We start from the raw sequence: 18,480 nt of genomic DNA, 5'->3' as shown, positions 1-18,480 counted from the left end.
AGACAGGCTAAAAGAATTGAATCTGTTCAGTCTTGAACAAAGAAGACTACATGGTGACCTAATTCAAGCATTCAAAATTCTAAAAAGTATTGACAGTGTTGACCCAAGGGACTTTTTCAGCCTGAAAAAAGAAACAAGGACCAGGGGTCACAAATGGAGATTAGACAAAGGGGCATTCAGAACAGAAAATAGGAGGCACTTTTTTACACAGAGAATTGTGAGGGTCTGGAATCAACTCCCCAGCAATGTTGTTGAAGCTGACACCCTGGGATCCTTCAAGAAGCTGCTTGATGAGATTCTGGGATCAATAAGCTACTAACAACCAAACGAGCAAGATGGGCCAAATGGCCTCCTCTTGTTTGTAAACTTTCTTATGTTCTTATGTCCTTATTGAAATTATTTTACATTTTCAGAGTCAGACATGCGTCAAGAGACATTAATCTGTTACACTGACCAGTAACATTTAACAATGGTAATATAACTGCTGGTTTCTAGGTAAAGTCCTGGCAGTTACTTAGGACATTTTCTAGGGCAAGAAAAGTAATTTATTAAAATAATTAGTGTTGATGAAAGTCAAATGCACATGAAGTACCCTTATGTTTGAAATCTATGTTTGGAATAAAAAGTAGCCTAAATATGGGTTTGTGAAAAGGCTGCATTATGCTATTTTCAGTGTCATTTTGATAATCATCTTTTTGAGACAATTCCTGAGCCATTTAATGCTGTTAATGCAATGGCACATAGACACCCACTACCCGTGGGTACTTGAATCTTGGTGGCCATTATTTGGTGACTTCATCTGCCAAGTTACTCTGCAGACTAGGCCAAGTCTCCCTGTATGCATAAACTCTAAATGAAACACCGGGGCCTGTTCTCAAAGTGTTTGAGAAAAACATACAACATTCAACAATTTTATGAATTGCAATTTTTATTTAATCCGCCAAAATGGGCCTCTTCTGAGTTACAGCTTTGTGAATATGATCTTTTTTGTTTTTGAGAAAGCCCTCAATAAAAAAAATGAAGAATGATTCATTTTTAGCTTTCTGCAAGCAAATGAAAACCATACATTGACATGAATGCACTTCATACTAGTATTTTAGTTACTAGGAGTCTGTATGGCCCTAGTCACAGTTAAATAAATGGCACAATTTCCTGCAAGGTATTTTAACATAATATGTTTTGTAAGTGCTTATGATTTGTGAATAAAACTCTTTGCTTTTTTATTTCAATTTTCTGCTGTATGAATTATTAACTTCATATCCTTTTGCACATTCGTCTGAAACCTTATCTTAGTGTTTAGTGAGTCAATCCAGAACTGTCTCTTTTTATATGTTTTGACTGCTCTTCGTTGCATTGTCAGAAGATATAAATTAATTGTTATCGCCAAGAATTGCCTTACTTAAATAGACAAGTTAAATTCCAGAAAATTATAGTACATTCAGTAGCTGTTTCTCAGCAATATTTAGTGTTACAGTTACACATTATTGTGTAAAAATGTTAGTTTAACTTACATTATAAAGTCTCTCATTTTGCCCTCTTAAGGACATGGCATCAATAATAATAATAATAATAATAATAATAATAATAATAATAATAATAATAATAATAATATCTGACACAACATTATTCACATAAAATAAAAAAAACAAGACACATACAGTACACATAAGGCTGTCTGCATTCAAATCTGCCTCAATATTACACATTCATTTCAACCGAATATTTTACACCTCACAACCTTAAATATTAATGCACGTTGTAGTTATTCTGCTGAGCCTGTCCCAACTATCTCTTGGAAGCCTTGGCCAGTTTACTAACAGCGGGGGACTTCCTCTGAGGCGTGGGGATTTTAGAAGGCTTGGCAGAAGAGGGCCGGTGTACAGCCCTCAGCCCTGTTTTGTTCAAGTCTGGTACAGTCTCTGACATGTCTGAGCACACAGATAGGATTTCTGAAATGTCGAAGTCTGAGGCGTCACTGCCTCGTCGGCTGCTTGCTCTGCTGCAGGCCTTACTCCCTGCCTGGCTTCCAGGCCTGCTCGGTGTCTTCTTAGTTTCTAGAAAGAAAAAAGTCACTTTATCATGATGACAAGCTTTCTCACTTGTAAATACGCCAAGACAAGCACGCAGTTATCTGACTCCCCGGTACATATTTTACAAAACCTTACTTGCACTGTGTCACTGTAATCAAGCGTTCAACAGTTCCCCACTATCCCTGTGCATGTCCATATTCCACATTGCGCTACCACTAGATGCTACCCCAATGCTCCCAGTGATTTGGAGCTTAGGCCAAATCTATTTCACCACTGTCTAACTGAATTCTGCTTCCAGTCTGGCGACTTCCCCCTGCTCTGCCACACTCGTAGCTGTTCATCATTTGTAGTTATGTAAAAATATTTGTCCAGGACCACACTTCTTCAACTCTGCTATTTTGCTTTCTGTCTTGCTCCTCTTGTGTACCTACCTGCTGACTGAGTTCTGGCTTTGGAAGCTGCTGCTGCAATGAGGCTGCCCTCCTCTCCAGCATGAAAGCCTTTTCCAGACAAATATCCAGGAAGACGGAGTTTGCTTCCTTGTATTGGTGTACCCTATCAAGATAGGTAATGCAGAATTAAAAGTTATGGTCACAGCTTTTAAAAAGAATCCCTACATTTAGTAAGATACACAGCATTTAAAGTGGATTCAGCAGCAAATCGCTTCTCACTCATTTTATACCTTCCCCTGCCACAAGTTCAAGCCAAAAAGGCAACAATTTAAAAGAAAAATAGTTTTCCACCAGCTATATTTTACAGTACATACTGTAGACAGAATGCAATTTAAACTCAAAATTTTATTTTTTAGCTGTTTGGAGTTGTTTTCTCTCAAGTAAATTAACCCTTCCACCCTTTTATTAATAACTTTTCATAATTTTTCCACTTCCATTGGATTTATGATGCATCATACATTAATGGTTTCTAATAAGAAAGTGTGCATAGCCTTTCATTTTTAACTGAGAGCTTTTTTTCCAGCAGTCTCCACAACTTAATCCATCTTAAATCAGCTACTATTCTTCTCATTTATGACCAAGCCTTTAAAGGACTGAACGCTTTTGGTCAGTGTGTACAAGTCCAACCAGGCATATAAATAGTACAGTGGAAAAGAAATAAACACTTGTGCTGGTGAAGTGATAAAATACAGTTTGAAGTGAAACCCAAAGCGAAGAAGGAGTTAGAGCCAACACAAGCCAGCTGCATGAAAGGTTTTCCTATGCCACAGTTTTGTTATGACCATTGGTGTACCTCTAAAAGTATTTAAAGTGACTACCCCAATATCCATCTTGAGTTTGCGAATACAGAGCACCATCTGGTATACATGCAAAAATGTATCTTGGTACGGTCCATTTTTAGGATTCATACATATTAAGGTGCACCTTAGGGGTTTCAGTGAACATATTGCAAAGTTTACCAACTTCGTCTTTATTGTTACCCCCAACCCCCCCACCCACCCAGTCCAGTTCAGTAAATGAACGGCCAAACAGAGAAAAATATTGGTATATCTAAGTCTTGTTTTTTATACCTTTTTATTGGACCTAAACTTTTCTGGAAGGAACTGTATAATGAGTGGTCGATTCGATCATTCACGTTACATATGTGAAACTGACTTTGTATGCATAATATCCATCTACTAATGAAAATGTTTTGATTTACAGTTTGTGCTAATAAAGAGACCATCAACAGTAGAAGACTTAAAAATAGCCCCGATTCTATACCTTCTTTTACTGATTGTTTTTTGTATACTACTGTTATACTACTACGAGTAGGTGGAAAGGATTGGAAAGTCAGAGTGGGGGATAGTCACTTTAATAACTGTTAAACCAGAAGCTTATGGCATTACTATACCTCTGTAGATGAAACTTGACATTCAGCGGATTCTGGTGACCTAACAGGTGCAGAGGTTTTGCTGTTTGTCAACCATGGCTTATCATAATTGCGGGTTATATGTTGGGGATTCTGTATGAAACAATGGCAAATCAAAAATACAAATGGAATAATATGAAATGAAATGATAAGGAATCACAGAAGTACACAAAATAACAAGACGAGGGCAAAACAAATCACATCCACGGGAAAACGTATCAAAAATAAATAAACCATAAAGTACTAAATAAATCTAAATAAGTACGTGGATTTAAAAATAAATAAATAAATAAATAATGCACCATCTGTCAATCATGTATGTAAAATGCCATGACTAGGTTATTTTTGACTGGGTCCTGAAACCAAACTCCAGTTTTAAACTAAACTGAAGATGAGTATAATGATTACAGAGAAGGAATGGCATGTTTAATTATTTTTCAGCCCCATGTGGTTCCTTCTTTTACTCCACAGCACACCCTACTGGATGAAGCAGCGCAGGAAACGCTTAGGTTCCCAATTGGCCACAGCGTAAAAATGCATGATGTGGATCCTGAAACCTAAAAGATTCTTCCGACACTTTTCCTGGAAGGGTAAATCACGTATCTTTATTCAGAATCAAGGTTTTTGTTAGTTAAGCAATTTATTTATTCCTTCATAAATATAAGTTAAAAATGACTACTGGGGCCGATCAATGATCAAACCTACAGGGCACCTTACCTTTGGGGTGCTGGCAGCGGTTAGGTTGTGAGGTGGTGGGACGGAAACACAGCAGTGACTGGAGTTGGATCTGTTCGGAGAAGCAGCTCTTGAGGATGGCCGTGACCTACGTCCCCGGTATCGGAAGCTACCCATGATTTGTGTCAAGCCCTCTGGTAAAATGAACTTTTCCCGAAGCTCCATATTTGTCCTGCCTTTGGCTAAAAAAATAAAATTAAAATAACAGTAGAAAATAGTAGAAGATAATTGAAAACACCCCAATTTAGGTCATATTGGGGCATATTTACTCTAGTCTTTAAATAACTCATTGAAACTAGAATCAAACAATTAAGTCTTATAATTCTCAGCCCATCATACACAAGGAAACATGCTTTTTAAAACATTTAGGATGTTTCCAGTATGTATAGTTAAGGTATACCTGGACTGTACTTTAATTTTACAAACATTTTCAGAAACATTTTACCTTTTGACTACCAAAAGAGATTTTTTGAGTATTTAACAATGCACGATAGCAACAACCACTGAAGACCATGTGGTTTGGATAGCAGCAATATAACAGATTAATATATCTCAGTGGCACCACTCAGCGTAATTTCAAAGATCCTCAATTTTCGGACTTGTATAACAGGAATCATCATGTTTCCCTCAAATGATGTCCTGATTTCTGAAAAAAAAAGCTTTCCTTGTGTATGCCTTTGCAAGTACTCTGTTTCTCATTTTTTAACATAGTTAATTTTCTTCTTTGAAAAAAAGGAGTTTTTAAAGATTAGAGTTAACATTTTAGAATATAGGTTAATCACAACAGGGTAGATACAAAAATACAACACAATGTTAGATCTTGCTTTTCTATCAAAGCAGATCATTTAAAAAAAATGAGAGAGGCAAGCTTATTTCAAACAATTTGGAATTTAGAGAAACTAACAATCAGATGTCAATAAAACACAACATGCATTTTCCATATCACCATGACCACATGTTAAAGTTGATTAATATTGGTTTCCTGTTTCCTGGATTAGAAACTCCTTAATGTAAACTATAATAAGTATGCAGTGTTTGTAGGGGCTGCTGGGTCCATACTGGCAGCTACAATGTTACGTTGCTAATGAGGTGGCATGTATTCAGGCGTACTTTGGATTGTGCTGAGGATTTTGTGCAATATGAGTATGATAATACTAATATGATACCCTTTTCACACAGATGAGTTATGATGGCTCAGAACCGGCACTGATGCAGCATTTTGGTCTGTGTGATTTACCTATACCGCCACAGAGCCGTCATATTTTATTTCGTCTGAACTACCTTGTGTGGTGGTTCAGAGATGGCAATGAACCATCTTGACTCCTGTGTGAAATGCTACGCCGGCACTGAAGCACTACAGTGGGCGTGGATTGAAAGTCAACATCCCACATGACTGTATACCGGACGTGTTGGGTATTTTTGTCGCTGGTGTTACACAAATACAATGGCTGATCAAGAACGATGTAGTAATTGGAGTCTGGAATAAGTTAAGAAATTGTTAACCAGGTACAATTCATCACGGAGGGAACATTAACATATCACAGCTGTTTAAAACACTACAGGAGAAAATGACCCATGCAGCGATTGTAGGTAAATTTCGGCGTGTTAAAATAAAGGTTTTAAAAGCAAACTTGTTATTTTGTTTTGTTTTTTTGCTTGTTTGTTTGTTAGTTGGGTGGTCACAAACTAGTAAAAGTTAGTACATTATGGGTTTTATTTATGTAATTTGTAAGTGAATACATACTGTATCTATTATTTATGATTTATTAAAGCTCTATGTGTTTTTAGCACAGCTTTTATGATATATTGTGGCCTTAATCGGTGAGTTATGGTCTGTGATGAATTGTCGCTGGTGATGAATTTGGTGATGAAAAATGTGTGACAAATTGACAGGATACACCAGAAGAAAGTCATTCTGCATGATCCCTTTGGCAGTGTGATGTTTGACGGTAGTATACCGGCATAGATTGCGCAATTTCGTGCTGTGTGAATGGATATTTTAAAGATTTTTTTTTTAAATGTCTCTGAGATGGTTCAGTAGAGGCATTTGTGTGTAAATCGGCTTGAGTGTAATATAGTTTATGTCAGTGCCAAACTGTTCTATTTAATGTAGGTTGCCATGGTTACTGGGCTAGATTTATCACCAGAAAGCAACTGGTGAGAGGAAAATGAAATGGCAAACAACTAAGACCGACTTTTGGATGTATTAAATTAATTCCCCAAATTCTCTGTTTCTTGTTTTCTAGCATTTTAAAAGTTGTATTTTATTTTCACACAAAAAAATCGTGTTAGTTTCTTTTTGGTGTTAATATACTGATCTACTGGAAATGCATTGTCAAGTATACAGTTGTACCCTATAGCATCACCTGCTGGATGAGCATGTAAATGCTGAACACACAAAAAGTTAAGACACATTACGAGAAAACATTCTGAAAAGAAAATCACCTACACTAGAGCTTAAATCTACATTTTTTTTTAAAGGGCTTTTACAATTAACTATTAACTACATATTAAGCAACCATGGAAATTAAGCCGTTAATTTTGGTCAACAGCAAGCAAGTTTGATGAATTATACAGCACTGGAAAAGGTGGAACACACCAACTGTGAACATTCCATAAAGACAGACTTACACAACTTCACTGGTAAGCAGATTCTACTACAGGAGAAGAAATCATTCAAAGAAATATAAACATGCATGAAACCTCTACGTTTCTATGAAAAACACTGAAATTATTAAAAAGCACCATTAAAATTGCTTAACATGGTAAGGCATACAGAGGGCTTCTTTTTTTCTGTTTTTTATTAATTTCATTTTTCGGTGCTTACTTTGTAGCTATTCATGAGTTTTATGTAAATCGTTTTTTGGGGGGGGGGGCTTTTGCTTTTTATATACTGTGTAAAATGATTGTTTTCAGTTACTTTACAAAGGGCATTTCTTTCTGTCACAATATGTATAGTAACTCGACAATACTTCAATTGCACCTTCTTTCCTTTGCTGTCTTCCACAGCGAAATCCTTATGCTCATGGGCATATTCTTCTGGGGTTTTTGTGTGTTTAGACATTTTTTTACATGTCGTCACAATTTGCAATTCTGTTTTAAATTCCATGAGTGTGCAACTACTCACATTGTAATATAGCTTTAAATCTCGCGTGCAAGTATTAAGTTTCTAATTGTAATCTTGTTTTAAATCTTGCAAGCATGTTACAATCCTCCAATAGAAATGTAGGAATGTTCTGCCATTCAGTAGTTGCGGTGGGTTTGAAAGTATTCAGAATGAATCAATGGCAGATACAAGCCAGGAAGGCAGGACACTGCCCAACTGCACTGGGAATTGAATTTATTTTTTTCATGGGGAAAGGGGTCAAGTCAACATGAACCATTTCTAGGGTTTTTCTGGTGTTTATTAGATATACACTGATTTAGATTTTTTTGTATCGGGGGGTGTTTTATATGTTTTTGTTGGTTAAAACTGAAAACCAGAAGCCCTAGCCATAGACAAGAAACACACACACACTTAGAAGCAGGAAATAAAGAGTGAGATTTGCCAACCTATAGCAGACTGAGTAACTGAAGAGTTTGATTCCGAACGTAACATTTTACATCCATGATGATGAACTAGAAAAAATGACACAGGGTTTCTAGTCACAAAGGAAAGCAGTCGGACTATTTAGCAGGGATAAAAACAATAGTGAAACAGCCAAGAAACTCAACAGTCACAAAAGTGCAAGCCTTCACGTTCAGGAGACATTTGCGCATAGCAAACAATAACTGATTCCACATAGCTTTTTTTCTGGATTTCTGCTCTTGTATTTTTCTATTACTCGTTTCTAGAGTGCAGTAAAACTCCAAAGTCAAGAAACATAACATCCCATTTCAAATCTTCATTATTTAGCCCCATGAGGAACCACTTTAACAAATGTATTCTAAAATTAGGCTGAAACTTTTCTGTAAACATTATGGTTTTTAATGAAGTGACTGGAAGGTTTCTATGAATCAGTTAATATCAGCAGCATAGCCAGCTGTTACTAAATAAGGAAAACCAGAATTTAAAATGCACTGGGCCGCGTTCATAAAACATAAGTGTGTCAGTAATGCATTCTATTGCAATGTACTGCACTATAACTACTGACACACTACTAAAGATTTACAAATCTGGCCCTCTGCGCCTCATTTTCAGAAACCCATGTATTATATAGTTTGTTCAGATAACTGTGAGATAACATACTGCACATTTAATACTGGAATCTGACAGGTAAGTAGCTTTTAACAAATTGTAAAACTAAAATTAACTTTATTTTCACTGCCATATGTAAACATTGATCACGTACCTCTGCAAGGATCGTTTTTCACTAAGAACTCATCAAGTGCCATCCATCCACCTCCCACACGAACCATAACAGTGCTGCGCAGGATACGAACAAGACGCAGCTGCTGTGAATCTCCAAACTGTCAAAGAAATGTACTGAAACATCACAACCTCATTCCTGCTATTTCTGCCCTCGGTATACAGTATGAATGCACAACAGTGACAGGCATTCCCACTGGTACAAACGCAGGATCAATCCAGCTGGTTGAATGTTTTTTTTTTTTTTTTGTTTGTTTGTTTTTATACTTAAGCTGAAAATACTGGCTGTTTATTTAAGGATTTTTAATAAATCACTACAGTCTTAAATTAAGTCAATTCACCAGCACATATCTGTAATGTATGCTGGAAGACAAAGGGTACTATGTTTTCCATCTGCCTTGTTTATTGCTTTCATGAGTTCAACCAGTTGGATATCGCCAGGATACAACACTTTGTTTCACAAAAAACGACAGCTATGGCCTCATGCTTTCTGTAGAAAAAAAATGAAGTTTTCTCTAAATTAATAATGTGAATTGTGGGATTTTCTAAGACTATAAATTACCATCTTAAAACAAATGTGCTGATACGATACATAAAAAAAAAAAAAAAAAAAAAAAAAAAATGCAATTACTCCAAATGAAACATTTGATAAAAATGATAAATGATTACTTCTTACTATAATAAACCATGGTGTAAATTTGAGATGATCACATTTCAATGACCCTCTCGTGCAGCAAACTGCTTTATTTACACATTTTTATGATGTTCTTCGGTTTTATCATAGTTTCTTACCATATGATTATGCAATTGGTGAATTTGGGTGATTAGCAATGATCTGAAAGATTCACGACAAACGCTGAACAATAACTATTTACCAGTATACAGCTTTCCAATACAGGAACTTGTAGTTGAGGGGTTACATTTTGACTGTCCCTGTTTGCTAGTGTCTCATCCACGATTAATGATTCATGTAAGCAGTGTACAAGACCAAACTGTTAAAAAAATTATTTAAGTAGATATCTGTAGTATTGTATAAAAAAAAATATGCTTATATGATCAAAATGGTCATAAATGCATGGAATTTAAAACAAAACAAAATAACACTGTACATGTTTTATTCTATAAAATATATTATTTTATGTTTTATTATTATTTGCCATGGTTTTCTGTACATATTTTCAATCACGTTTTCAGTTACTTTCAGTAATTATTTGCAGGTTTCAGAAAGCACGTGGCCTATGACTTGTGATTCATGAGGTTTGAATTTAAATATGCATTTCTCTAAATGCAAGTTGATTTTTTTTCTGAACCCAGATTTAAAACAAAATAAAATAGTTTATTAAACTCTACAAAACACAAAGCAGTAATCCCACAGAAACACCCACCCAGTATTAAAAAATTCCATATTCCTATACAAAACACAATATAGTAGTAAGTTCATTAATCACAACAGGCATAAGCATTAGGGGAAAGCAATGTATTTCTAGTTAGTAATTATCCCAAATATGTATATCAAAAGTTCTTCATTGGTTCTAGCCAACATGCACATGATACTTCTTTACTATAGATACATTACAACACTGTTTTACTCAGAAGTGGATATGATATAGATTGATATCATGTAAAGCTTCAATATTACTTTGGACTTGTACTTTTACGTAATCATATGCATTTCAACACTATACCCTAGCCACTTTTGAATTCAGTTAAATCCTGGATTAAAAGTTATGGAGACAGATGCAGCCCATACGATTATGATTATGATTACAATGAAATTAAGCACAGCAACACACAAAACACCAGAATTAAACCCTGTTTATATGTACCTGGTTTCCAAGGAAAAACTGATGATGGCAAAGAAATGATAAAGAAATAAACAATTAGTTTAATTGCACAGGTAACATTACCACACCTGTCACATATGCATGCAGGGTAATTACATTAAGAAAGCAGTTTTAACTCATATGCCTTTTTTGACACATGCTTGATTAGGCTACATGGTTTATCAGTCATCACTAAATACTGCGAAGGTATTCTGAGTAGGAACGTTTCATAAAAAATATAGTTCTACAAGAAAGAACATGAAGAAATCCTGAAAGTGGCTTAAAAATACCAGGATCTATTCTAGTGATCAAAACAACACCTAAATAACATCACTACTTTGGATCACATAAGATATGGGCCCTTTCCATACCAAGTTAATGAAAATAAAATATTAACCAATCAATTTGTATTCACAGCAATATAGTCATTTGAATGTGTATAATGTGTAAAAGTTTTACAGAATGATTATATGACTGGCTGTGAGAATATCTTGATTTGTTTGACAAATACAAGGTAATACTAGTTTAAAATAAACATCTGCATGAAATTAGCCTATTCTGTACTATGCTATACCAGCAGTCTCTTAACCCTTATTTGACAATCTATAAATGTGACCTAGCAACCATATCTTTGCCTGAACATGGCCCCTATTTCCAGCCAAACTCCTAATGCAGCATTAGAAGTATCAAGCATTCAATATTGAGCCATACTTTTTGGCAAATGCACGAGAGCCCTCAGAGGTGTCTCTTCAAAGATATTAAGCAGAGTAGGATAAAAAAAAAAGCCAATTTTCCATTCTCGAGATTGCCAACTTAATCTGAAAGATGCTATTAGACAATATACAAACCTCAAACTAAAGATAATGGTTCTGGTATGTTGGAATCCTGCGATATATATATTATTATATATATATATATATATATATATATATATATATATATATATATATATATTACATAGATACATTTTATGATACTGAAGACTTAAAGTATAAAAACATACCCTCAGCACACTACAGTTATCTATGACTCAGTCAGGATGTTTTTAGGGCTTTTTCTTTGCTCTAGAGTCTAGACCCTCACACATACATATTAAAGTATAACAATTATTTTCCTTATTAATTAGGCAAAAATAGATGTTTAATGTTAAGCATTCAAGTCAGTTTGTCAAAGCTTGACAATTGCATATATCATGGGTCTGTTACAAAGCCATCATCAAACCTACCCGGTATTTGTTAGCTCCAATCTGTTCCACCTGGAACCGTTTTGGACACTTACACTTTGCCACTTGACGAGTCACCTGTGAGGACAGACAAGATACAAACACCACATGAATTTTAAACAAGCTCAATTGGTAGGGTCATACTTTTGATAAAGTTATATTTGCAAAATAACTATTACAGAATCCGCTCTTGTCAATGCCCACATTATACCAGTCGTAACACAAAAGTAACTGCAAACATATTCCCGGCTTCGTAATAATCCCCTCTCCAATTTTGATCCAAATCCAAATTTGGGCCCTGGTGGTGCTGACATGAGTGAATTAATGCAGGTTTGATACTCCTTCTTTGTTTAACAAAAGAACGTGTCATGTCTCTCAACTAATGAAACAGTACATGTTTAATAATACAGTACCTCGTCCTCTATCTTGTCAGCATCTGTAAGTGGCTTGTAGGCATCCCTGTTGGGATGAAGAGCTGCTACAAACTCATAATAGTCAATGTAGCCATCTCCATCTCTGTCAAAGATGTCAGCCACAGCATTCATTTCCAAACGGCTAGTTGGGAACTCTACACAACAAAAGAAAGTATATAGTGACTCAGGCATTTGTTTTGTTTGTTTTATTACTGATGTTACTATTATTATTATTATTATTATTATTATTATTATTATTATTATTATTATTATTATTATTATTTAAAATTTCTTCTTACCTATAAGACCTTACATGGTTTTCAAGTTCTGATGACCCTGTCTATATCTAGATTAATAGTGTTACCCCTTCTTTACAGTTTTATATTTCATATTTGTTTACATACACTGATTATACAGACAAATTTCAGCATTTTAACAAACTTGTTTAGTGTTCACAATGGAGGAGCAAGTTCATTTCAAAATGATACTATATATTTTCTTATCAGTTTCCTTGATATATATATATATAATATATATATGTATATATATAATATATATATATATATATATATATATATATATATATATATATATATATATAAGTAAGCAGGAGAGGGTTAATTCTTCTCTGCTAATAAACAAAAAACATGTGCAAATGCACATTTGTTAATTGTTTATTTGGTTTAGTATTATCCCCTGCACCTGGCTATCATTGTAAATTAGAGCCAGGTGCTGGGTATTTAAAGGAAGCAGCCAGTCTGTTCAGGGCTACGTGTGTGGAGTGACTGCTTAAGAGCGTTCACAAGCGTAGGGGAATAAAAAGGTACTGTACGTAGCCTTTTGGAAAAGAAATAGTGCTTTTGTTTGTTTGTTTTTGGGTGAACAGGTAAACAGCTTAGCTGTCCTGTTTGTTAATTAAGTTCATGTTCAGTTTAGTTAGCGCACCAAAAACGGAGTTAGATTTTGTTTTGTTTTTGTTCTTTTGGTTTTTGATTTCTGTAATTAATAAAATGGCACGAAAGTGTTATTAAAAACTTAAAATTCTTGTGTCTGGGTCTGATTTTACTTTCTTTGACGAGTCCATAAATGTTTTATATTAATCTGTTGGTATGAGCATTCAGTGTTTTAAACCATGTTAAAAATGGTATATATAAACACACACACACACACACACACACACACACGTGTACATTATTATATATGGCTATATTATTTCTTTTGGGGACACAGTATTTGTCAGGTTGGGTTGAATTGATACGTTTTCAGGTCCCGGTAATGTATAGACTGTCTACATTAAAATACCAAAAATGTCTTTATTCACTGTAAATATATACATATGTAAGTACCTGCAATAGGAGTTGAATGTCACTAATTTCTGCACACACTTCCCCGCTCCCCTGTTACAAAGGGAAGTCAGGAAGCAATTGGTGCAACGCACAAACAAACTAGATGCTGATAAAAGGCCGGTGTATTAATACAAAAATAAGTTTTAAAAAGTAATCAAGAAATAATAAAAAGTCTTAAATACAACTTTCTGCAGTATATTTATATTTAAGCAGTGCGACAAGTTAATGCGAGAAGGTTGGTTTGAATTATCAGCAATGACTGTGTGCTACTGTCTGAAGCGCAGTAAGGGTAGGTCCAAAATAAGTATCTAAACAGACAGTTATTCAGCTTGGGAGCAGAAACGGAATCTACACATATTAAGAAACAAAATTATACCGAAAAAAACTTGAGTTTCGGGGGTGCAGCCAACTCAAAAACCAAGGGCTTTCCGAGTTTTCTCTGCAAACGCTGACTGCACTCATAGCGTTGCATGTGCTTGAGTACTATATATCAAAATGATGCCACAGGGAATGCCAATTAAATTATATATATTTATATAGATCAATATATATATATATATATATTATATATATATATATATTATATATATATAATTATGAATGCAAATATTAGAATGCAAATGTACGTTTGTAGATTGTAAATTTTGTTACATTTTGTCAGGCAGCTTTCTAATGAACATCTTTAAGGGAAGAAGCCAATATGAACGTTTGGCACAACTATCCCTTTTGAATTATTATATTTCATTTTACTATTGCTATTACAATAAAAAAAAAACTCACTTGAGGAAAGAATTCCATCAGTGAACTCCTGCCTGGTTATCTTTCCATCCTGGTCTTTGTCAATACGACGGAAGAAGTCCATTACCCTAGACTTCTTATGGTTCATCCATCTCATATAAAGTTTCCTCCAAATGTCAAAGTCAAAGTTGGCAAATTCTCTCAACTGGAACAAAGTTTTTTTTTTTTTTTTTGACAAAAAGCACAGAATATAAATCACACACTTTTCTACTTTAACACTAGACATGTTAACTGAATATTGTCAGACTTTGGAAGCAGGAAAATGGAATATGAGACAATCTTTTGGCATTTCAGGCAATATGTGATTGTTTTGCTCAAATAAAAATGCTGGCTATTTGAAAATAACGGTTACCTCCTCTAGTCGGTCTAAAGCATCGTTGAGTTTTCTTCGTCTGTCCAAAGCCAGAAGCCAGACCTGCTGCCATTTGCTAACTAGGAGATTGACTCGAGGGTTCTTGGTCTCAATCTGCGTATTTGTTGATGAAGGGTACATCCTTTGCATAGGGGACCGTTTTCCTTCAAAAGAAGAATAAAAATAGTCATCTACATCCTCTTTAAGACACTTAGTGACATCATATTTATAAAGGTAGAATTTGTAATGAAAATACAGCAATTCATTTAGCATTGTTAATTGTTTAGAACTAACTGTAGTAGCTACCTTACGCCAGCCATTGTTAGCTAGGACTGCACTTAAACAGGTTAACCTAAAACTAAAAATAGTGTCTATTAAAACATATTACTTTAGTCCTTGAAAATCATAACATTTAAATGTATTTTTAGGTTTTTATTTATAAGTTAAATGTATCTGTCTTTTGAAGTGTATCTTACAATAACATTTCTTATTGTATAATGTATAATATTAAAGGAAAAGATTACAAATAGTATGCCTTTGTATACAGTAATGTACATATGCTGACTTCATTAGGATATTTAGGATATTATGTAATTGACTAAGCAGACTATTAGAGCAGATGTTCCTCATTAAAAAAAAAGAACACATGTCTTTTATTTCTGTAGTGTAAACAAACTTTTTCCTCTTCCTTTTTCCAGGACAGGGATGTTGGACTGGCTGGGGGTAGGTTCTGCTGCACCTCTCCTTTTGTATGTCTTTGTTAACTTGTCAACATCGGGTTGCTTCCTTGTCATTTCTTCCATAAAGGTCTATAATAAAATACAAATTAGAAACAGTAAATTGCTTCTCACTTTTGGTATCAAGCTAAATCGCACTCATTAACCCATTGGAGCCTGTCTTGAATATGAAAATGCAAAGGCAATTTGTAAGAAGTTTAATTCAGGTTTGTTGCACGGTATATTGGAATGTAAATCGGTCCAGTCTATCACATTGTAGAATATCTCAAGTGCTGTTTCTTTTAATATGCTGTATGACTGCTTATTACTGTCATTTAAATTAGGTTATTTGCATTCATAACCTATAATGTACTTGTTATCATAGTTGGATTATTTTTGGAGTTTAAAGCACCAGATAAATATAAAATGTAAGATGCCTCTTACTGTACTTGAAAAAGTCCCTTGCAATCTTGAAACCTCTAAACTTGGGTTAAGCTCTTTGTGTAATCTGTGAATACTGTATCTATATTTTATTGAACATACCACTATAAAAATTTAACACTGAAATGTGTATTGTTACTAAAATAAAAAAAGAACTGTTTAAAACAAATACCTGGTGTTCAGCAATGAGTGTCTTGACTTCCTCTATTTGCTGTGGGATGGTCTCCTTATCCTTCTCATTAAGTGTTGTCTCTGCCCACTGCAGCCAGCCTAGCAGGGTCTCCAACAACTCCCGATTAGCAAGTAATTCCTTCAGAGCACTTCCTATCCTGTGCTGGTGCTGCTTAGCCCATGCTAACACCTAAAAAGCAGTAACCAAATGGGTGTTTATAACGCACACTGCAAATACCTACACATTGTATGCAGCATTTTAAAATAACAAAACAGTTATCATAGACAACTCCATTAGAACCACACAAACCCCCTTTTAGCAAGCCTGAAGGCACATTTATGGAGGATTAAAAAATTATAATGGCATAAAACTAGCAAGTAACAATGTACTGTAATTCCAGAATGGAACAGATAAACAAGTAGTTTATTGTTAGTTTTATACCGCTAAAATCATTTTATTCCTCTGCAAAAAAAAAAAAAAAAAAAAAAAGCCTTTGCACATGCTTCAGGGTAGGTCCCAGTGTTTTATCATATAATACTGTTATCTGCACTGTGGTAAACATACTACACGTACAATTAGGTAATCTATTATCTTTTGAACTGTACAGGTATGTCGATATTTTAGTGATGTATTCTAAAATAACAGTACAATTAAAAAAGGTTTCCATTTTACATCTATGGACGTCATGCAGTTATTAGAGAATATGTGTACAGCACATTTCACACACACACCAATTTTTTTTTTTAATATATATTAACATTCACTTAATCACATGAGACAATGGGATATGTGATTTAGTGAAATACAGACCTCCTCAAATCTGGCTTTGATGATGGTGTTCCAGTGTTTAATTGTGGTAATTGAGTCTGGATGGCAGATGTTCAAGATCGCTTCCCCCAAACCTGTAGCTTTGCTCAGCCCCACTCTTTTTTCTTCGAGTTTCCTCATAAACTCCTAAATATAGCAAATAAAAAATGTTTTCAATTACCAGTTGGCAATATCTAAGGCTAGGGCTAACTGGAAGGATCTCTACCTACATGGGCTAACATGTTGTTCTGACAAGTGAATATCCAATTATTTTAAAATGAAATCAAACCAATGAATAATACACACAGGTCATAATGATATTTGACTCTGAAACATTAGGTCATATTTACAGGAAATCTAATGTTCTTGTAACTGACTTCTGCAAACAACATACAGATCATCCTGGAAAAGCCAAGTTTGGCAATTTTCAGAGGTATGTGGCTAATGTATTATGTTTTAATGACGAAAACAGCAGCAGATTTACACAGCACAGCGGACATTTATTGTTATCTCTAATCGCATTAAAATATAGTGGTCCAGAGTGGTGCCACGGTTCAGATCATTTAACAAAAATAAATAAATAAAGCACTGAAAATGTTACTATATGATATTTATAATAAAACTTTGAAATATGTGAATTCATGTATTTCAAATGTAGTTATACACTTAATCATAACCCATTATTCAAAATAAGCGCATTAGCTGAAGATTTTACTGGAAAATTTGAATAAAAATAATTTGAAACTGTCCATCTGTCTGTTGCCTATAGTAAGTAATTAGTCGACCTTTCTTGCTCAGAATTGTTCATTGTTGTGCAAATGCCAGGTTGATGTTTTGACATGTAGGCTACGTCTCTCTGTTATCATACTTACCTTGTGTAGATCAAGAAGTGCACACAAAGCCTCGTCGTCATCTGGGAGGGCACCATGGAAACGAAAGCTCTGCTCAGCCTCAGCGAGCCACTCCAACAGGATGTGCACGGTGGAATGGAATTCCTCTGCCTGCAAGGAGTGAAAAAGAAGGGGGTGTAAATCACAGAGATTATAAATTAAATTGCATTCTGAAGATAAAAAAACAAGCCAAGGGTAAAAGCAGTCTTGAGAGATGTCACATAATACATTCCTGAAGCTATTAGTGTAATAAACAACGTCTTTAGTGTTATCTAAATTACAACTTCCCTTCAAATAACCATTTTGTCAAAAAGACAAAATAAAGCACATTACGGAGTACAGTATAACTAGCAGATGACCTTTTAATTATTAAAAAGAGGTGACATTTTAGTGAGTCAAACAATATCTAAAACTTTCTTGCATTGTGACAACGATTTTGTTAAAGAATCTACCAGTCTTGCTCACACTCTTTAGTAAGGGGGAGTGTATCGTGAAACAGGCTTGCAAATGCATGTTAAAATCTG

General features: G+C 34.7%; 1 protein-coding gene across 1 annotated transcript in view; it reads right to left on the bottom strand.

Moving 5' to 3' along the window:
- Positions 1 to 910: 910 nt before the first annotated feature.
- Positions 911 to 18,480, bottom strand: part of LOC121316382 (dystonin-like) — a 189,945-nt gene continuing 172,375 nt past the window's right edge. Inside the window, exons 88-101 of the mRNA XM_041251459.1 lie at positions 17,939 to 18,067; positions 17,070 to 17,213; positions 16,260 to 16,448; positions 15,607 to 15,739; positions 14,931 to 15,094; positions 14,561 to 14,723; positions 12,435 to 12,589; positions 12,025 to 12,099; positions 10,803 to 10,820; positions 8,960 to 9,077; positions 4,611 to 4,810; positions 3,876 to 3,986; positions 2,462 to 2,585; positions 911 to 2,054 (exon numbers count right to left, since the gene is read on the bottom strand). Coding sequence (XP_041107393.1) covers positions 1,786 to 2,054; positions 2,462 to 2,585; positions 3,876 to 3,986; positions 4,611 to 4,810; positions 8,960 to 9,077; positions 10,803 to 10,820; positions 12,025 to 12,099; positions 12,435 to 12,589; positions 14,561 to 14,723; positions 14,931 to 15,094; positions 15,607 to 15,739; positions 16,260 to 16,448; positions 17,070 to 17,213; positions 17,939 to 18,067 — 1,992 coding nt within the window. The 3' untranslated portion in view covers positions 911 to 1,785. The remainder of the gene's footprint in view (positions 2,055 to 2,461; positions 2,586 to 3,875; positions 3,987 to 4,610; positions 4,811 to 8,959; positions 9,078 to 10,802; positions 10,821 to 12,024; positions 12,100 to 12,434; positions 12,590 to 14,560; positions 14,724 to 14,930; positions 15,095 to 15,606; positions 15,740 to 16,259; positions 16,449 to 17,069; positions 17,214 to 17,938; positions 18,068 to 18,480) is intronic.

This window comes from Polyodon spathula, chromosome 5 (assembly GCF_017654505.1).
Source record: "Polyodon spathula isolate WHYD16114869_AA chromosome 5, ASM1765450v1, whole genome shotgun sequence".
Classification (NCBI taxonomy): Eukaryota; Metazoa; Chordata; class Actinopteri; order Acipenseriformes; family Polyodontidae; genus Polyodon; species Polyodon spathula.
Note: the sequence above shows the minus strand (reverse complement) of the source record. Positions and strands in the feature narration are given on the sequence as shown.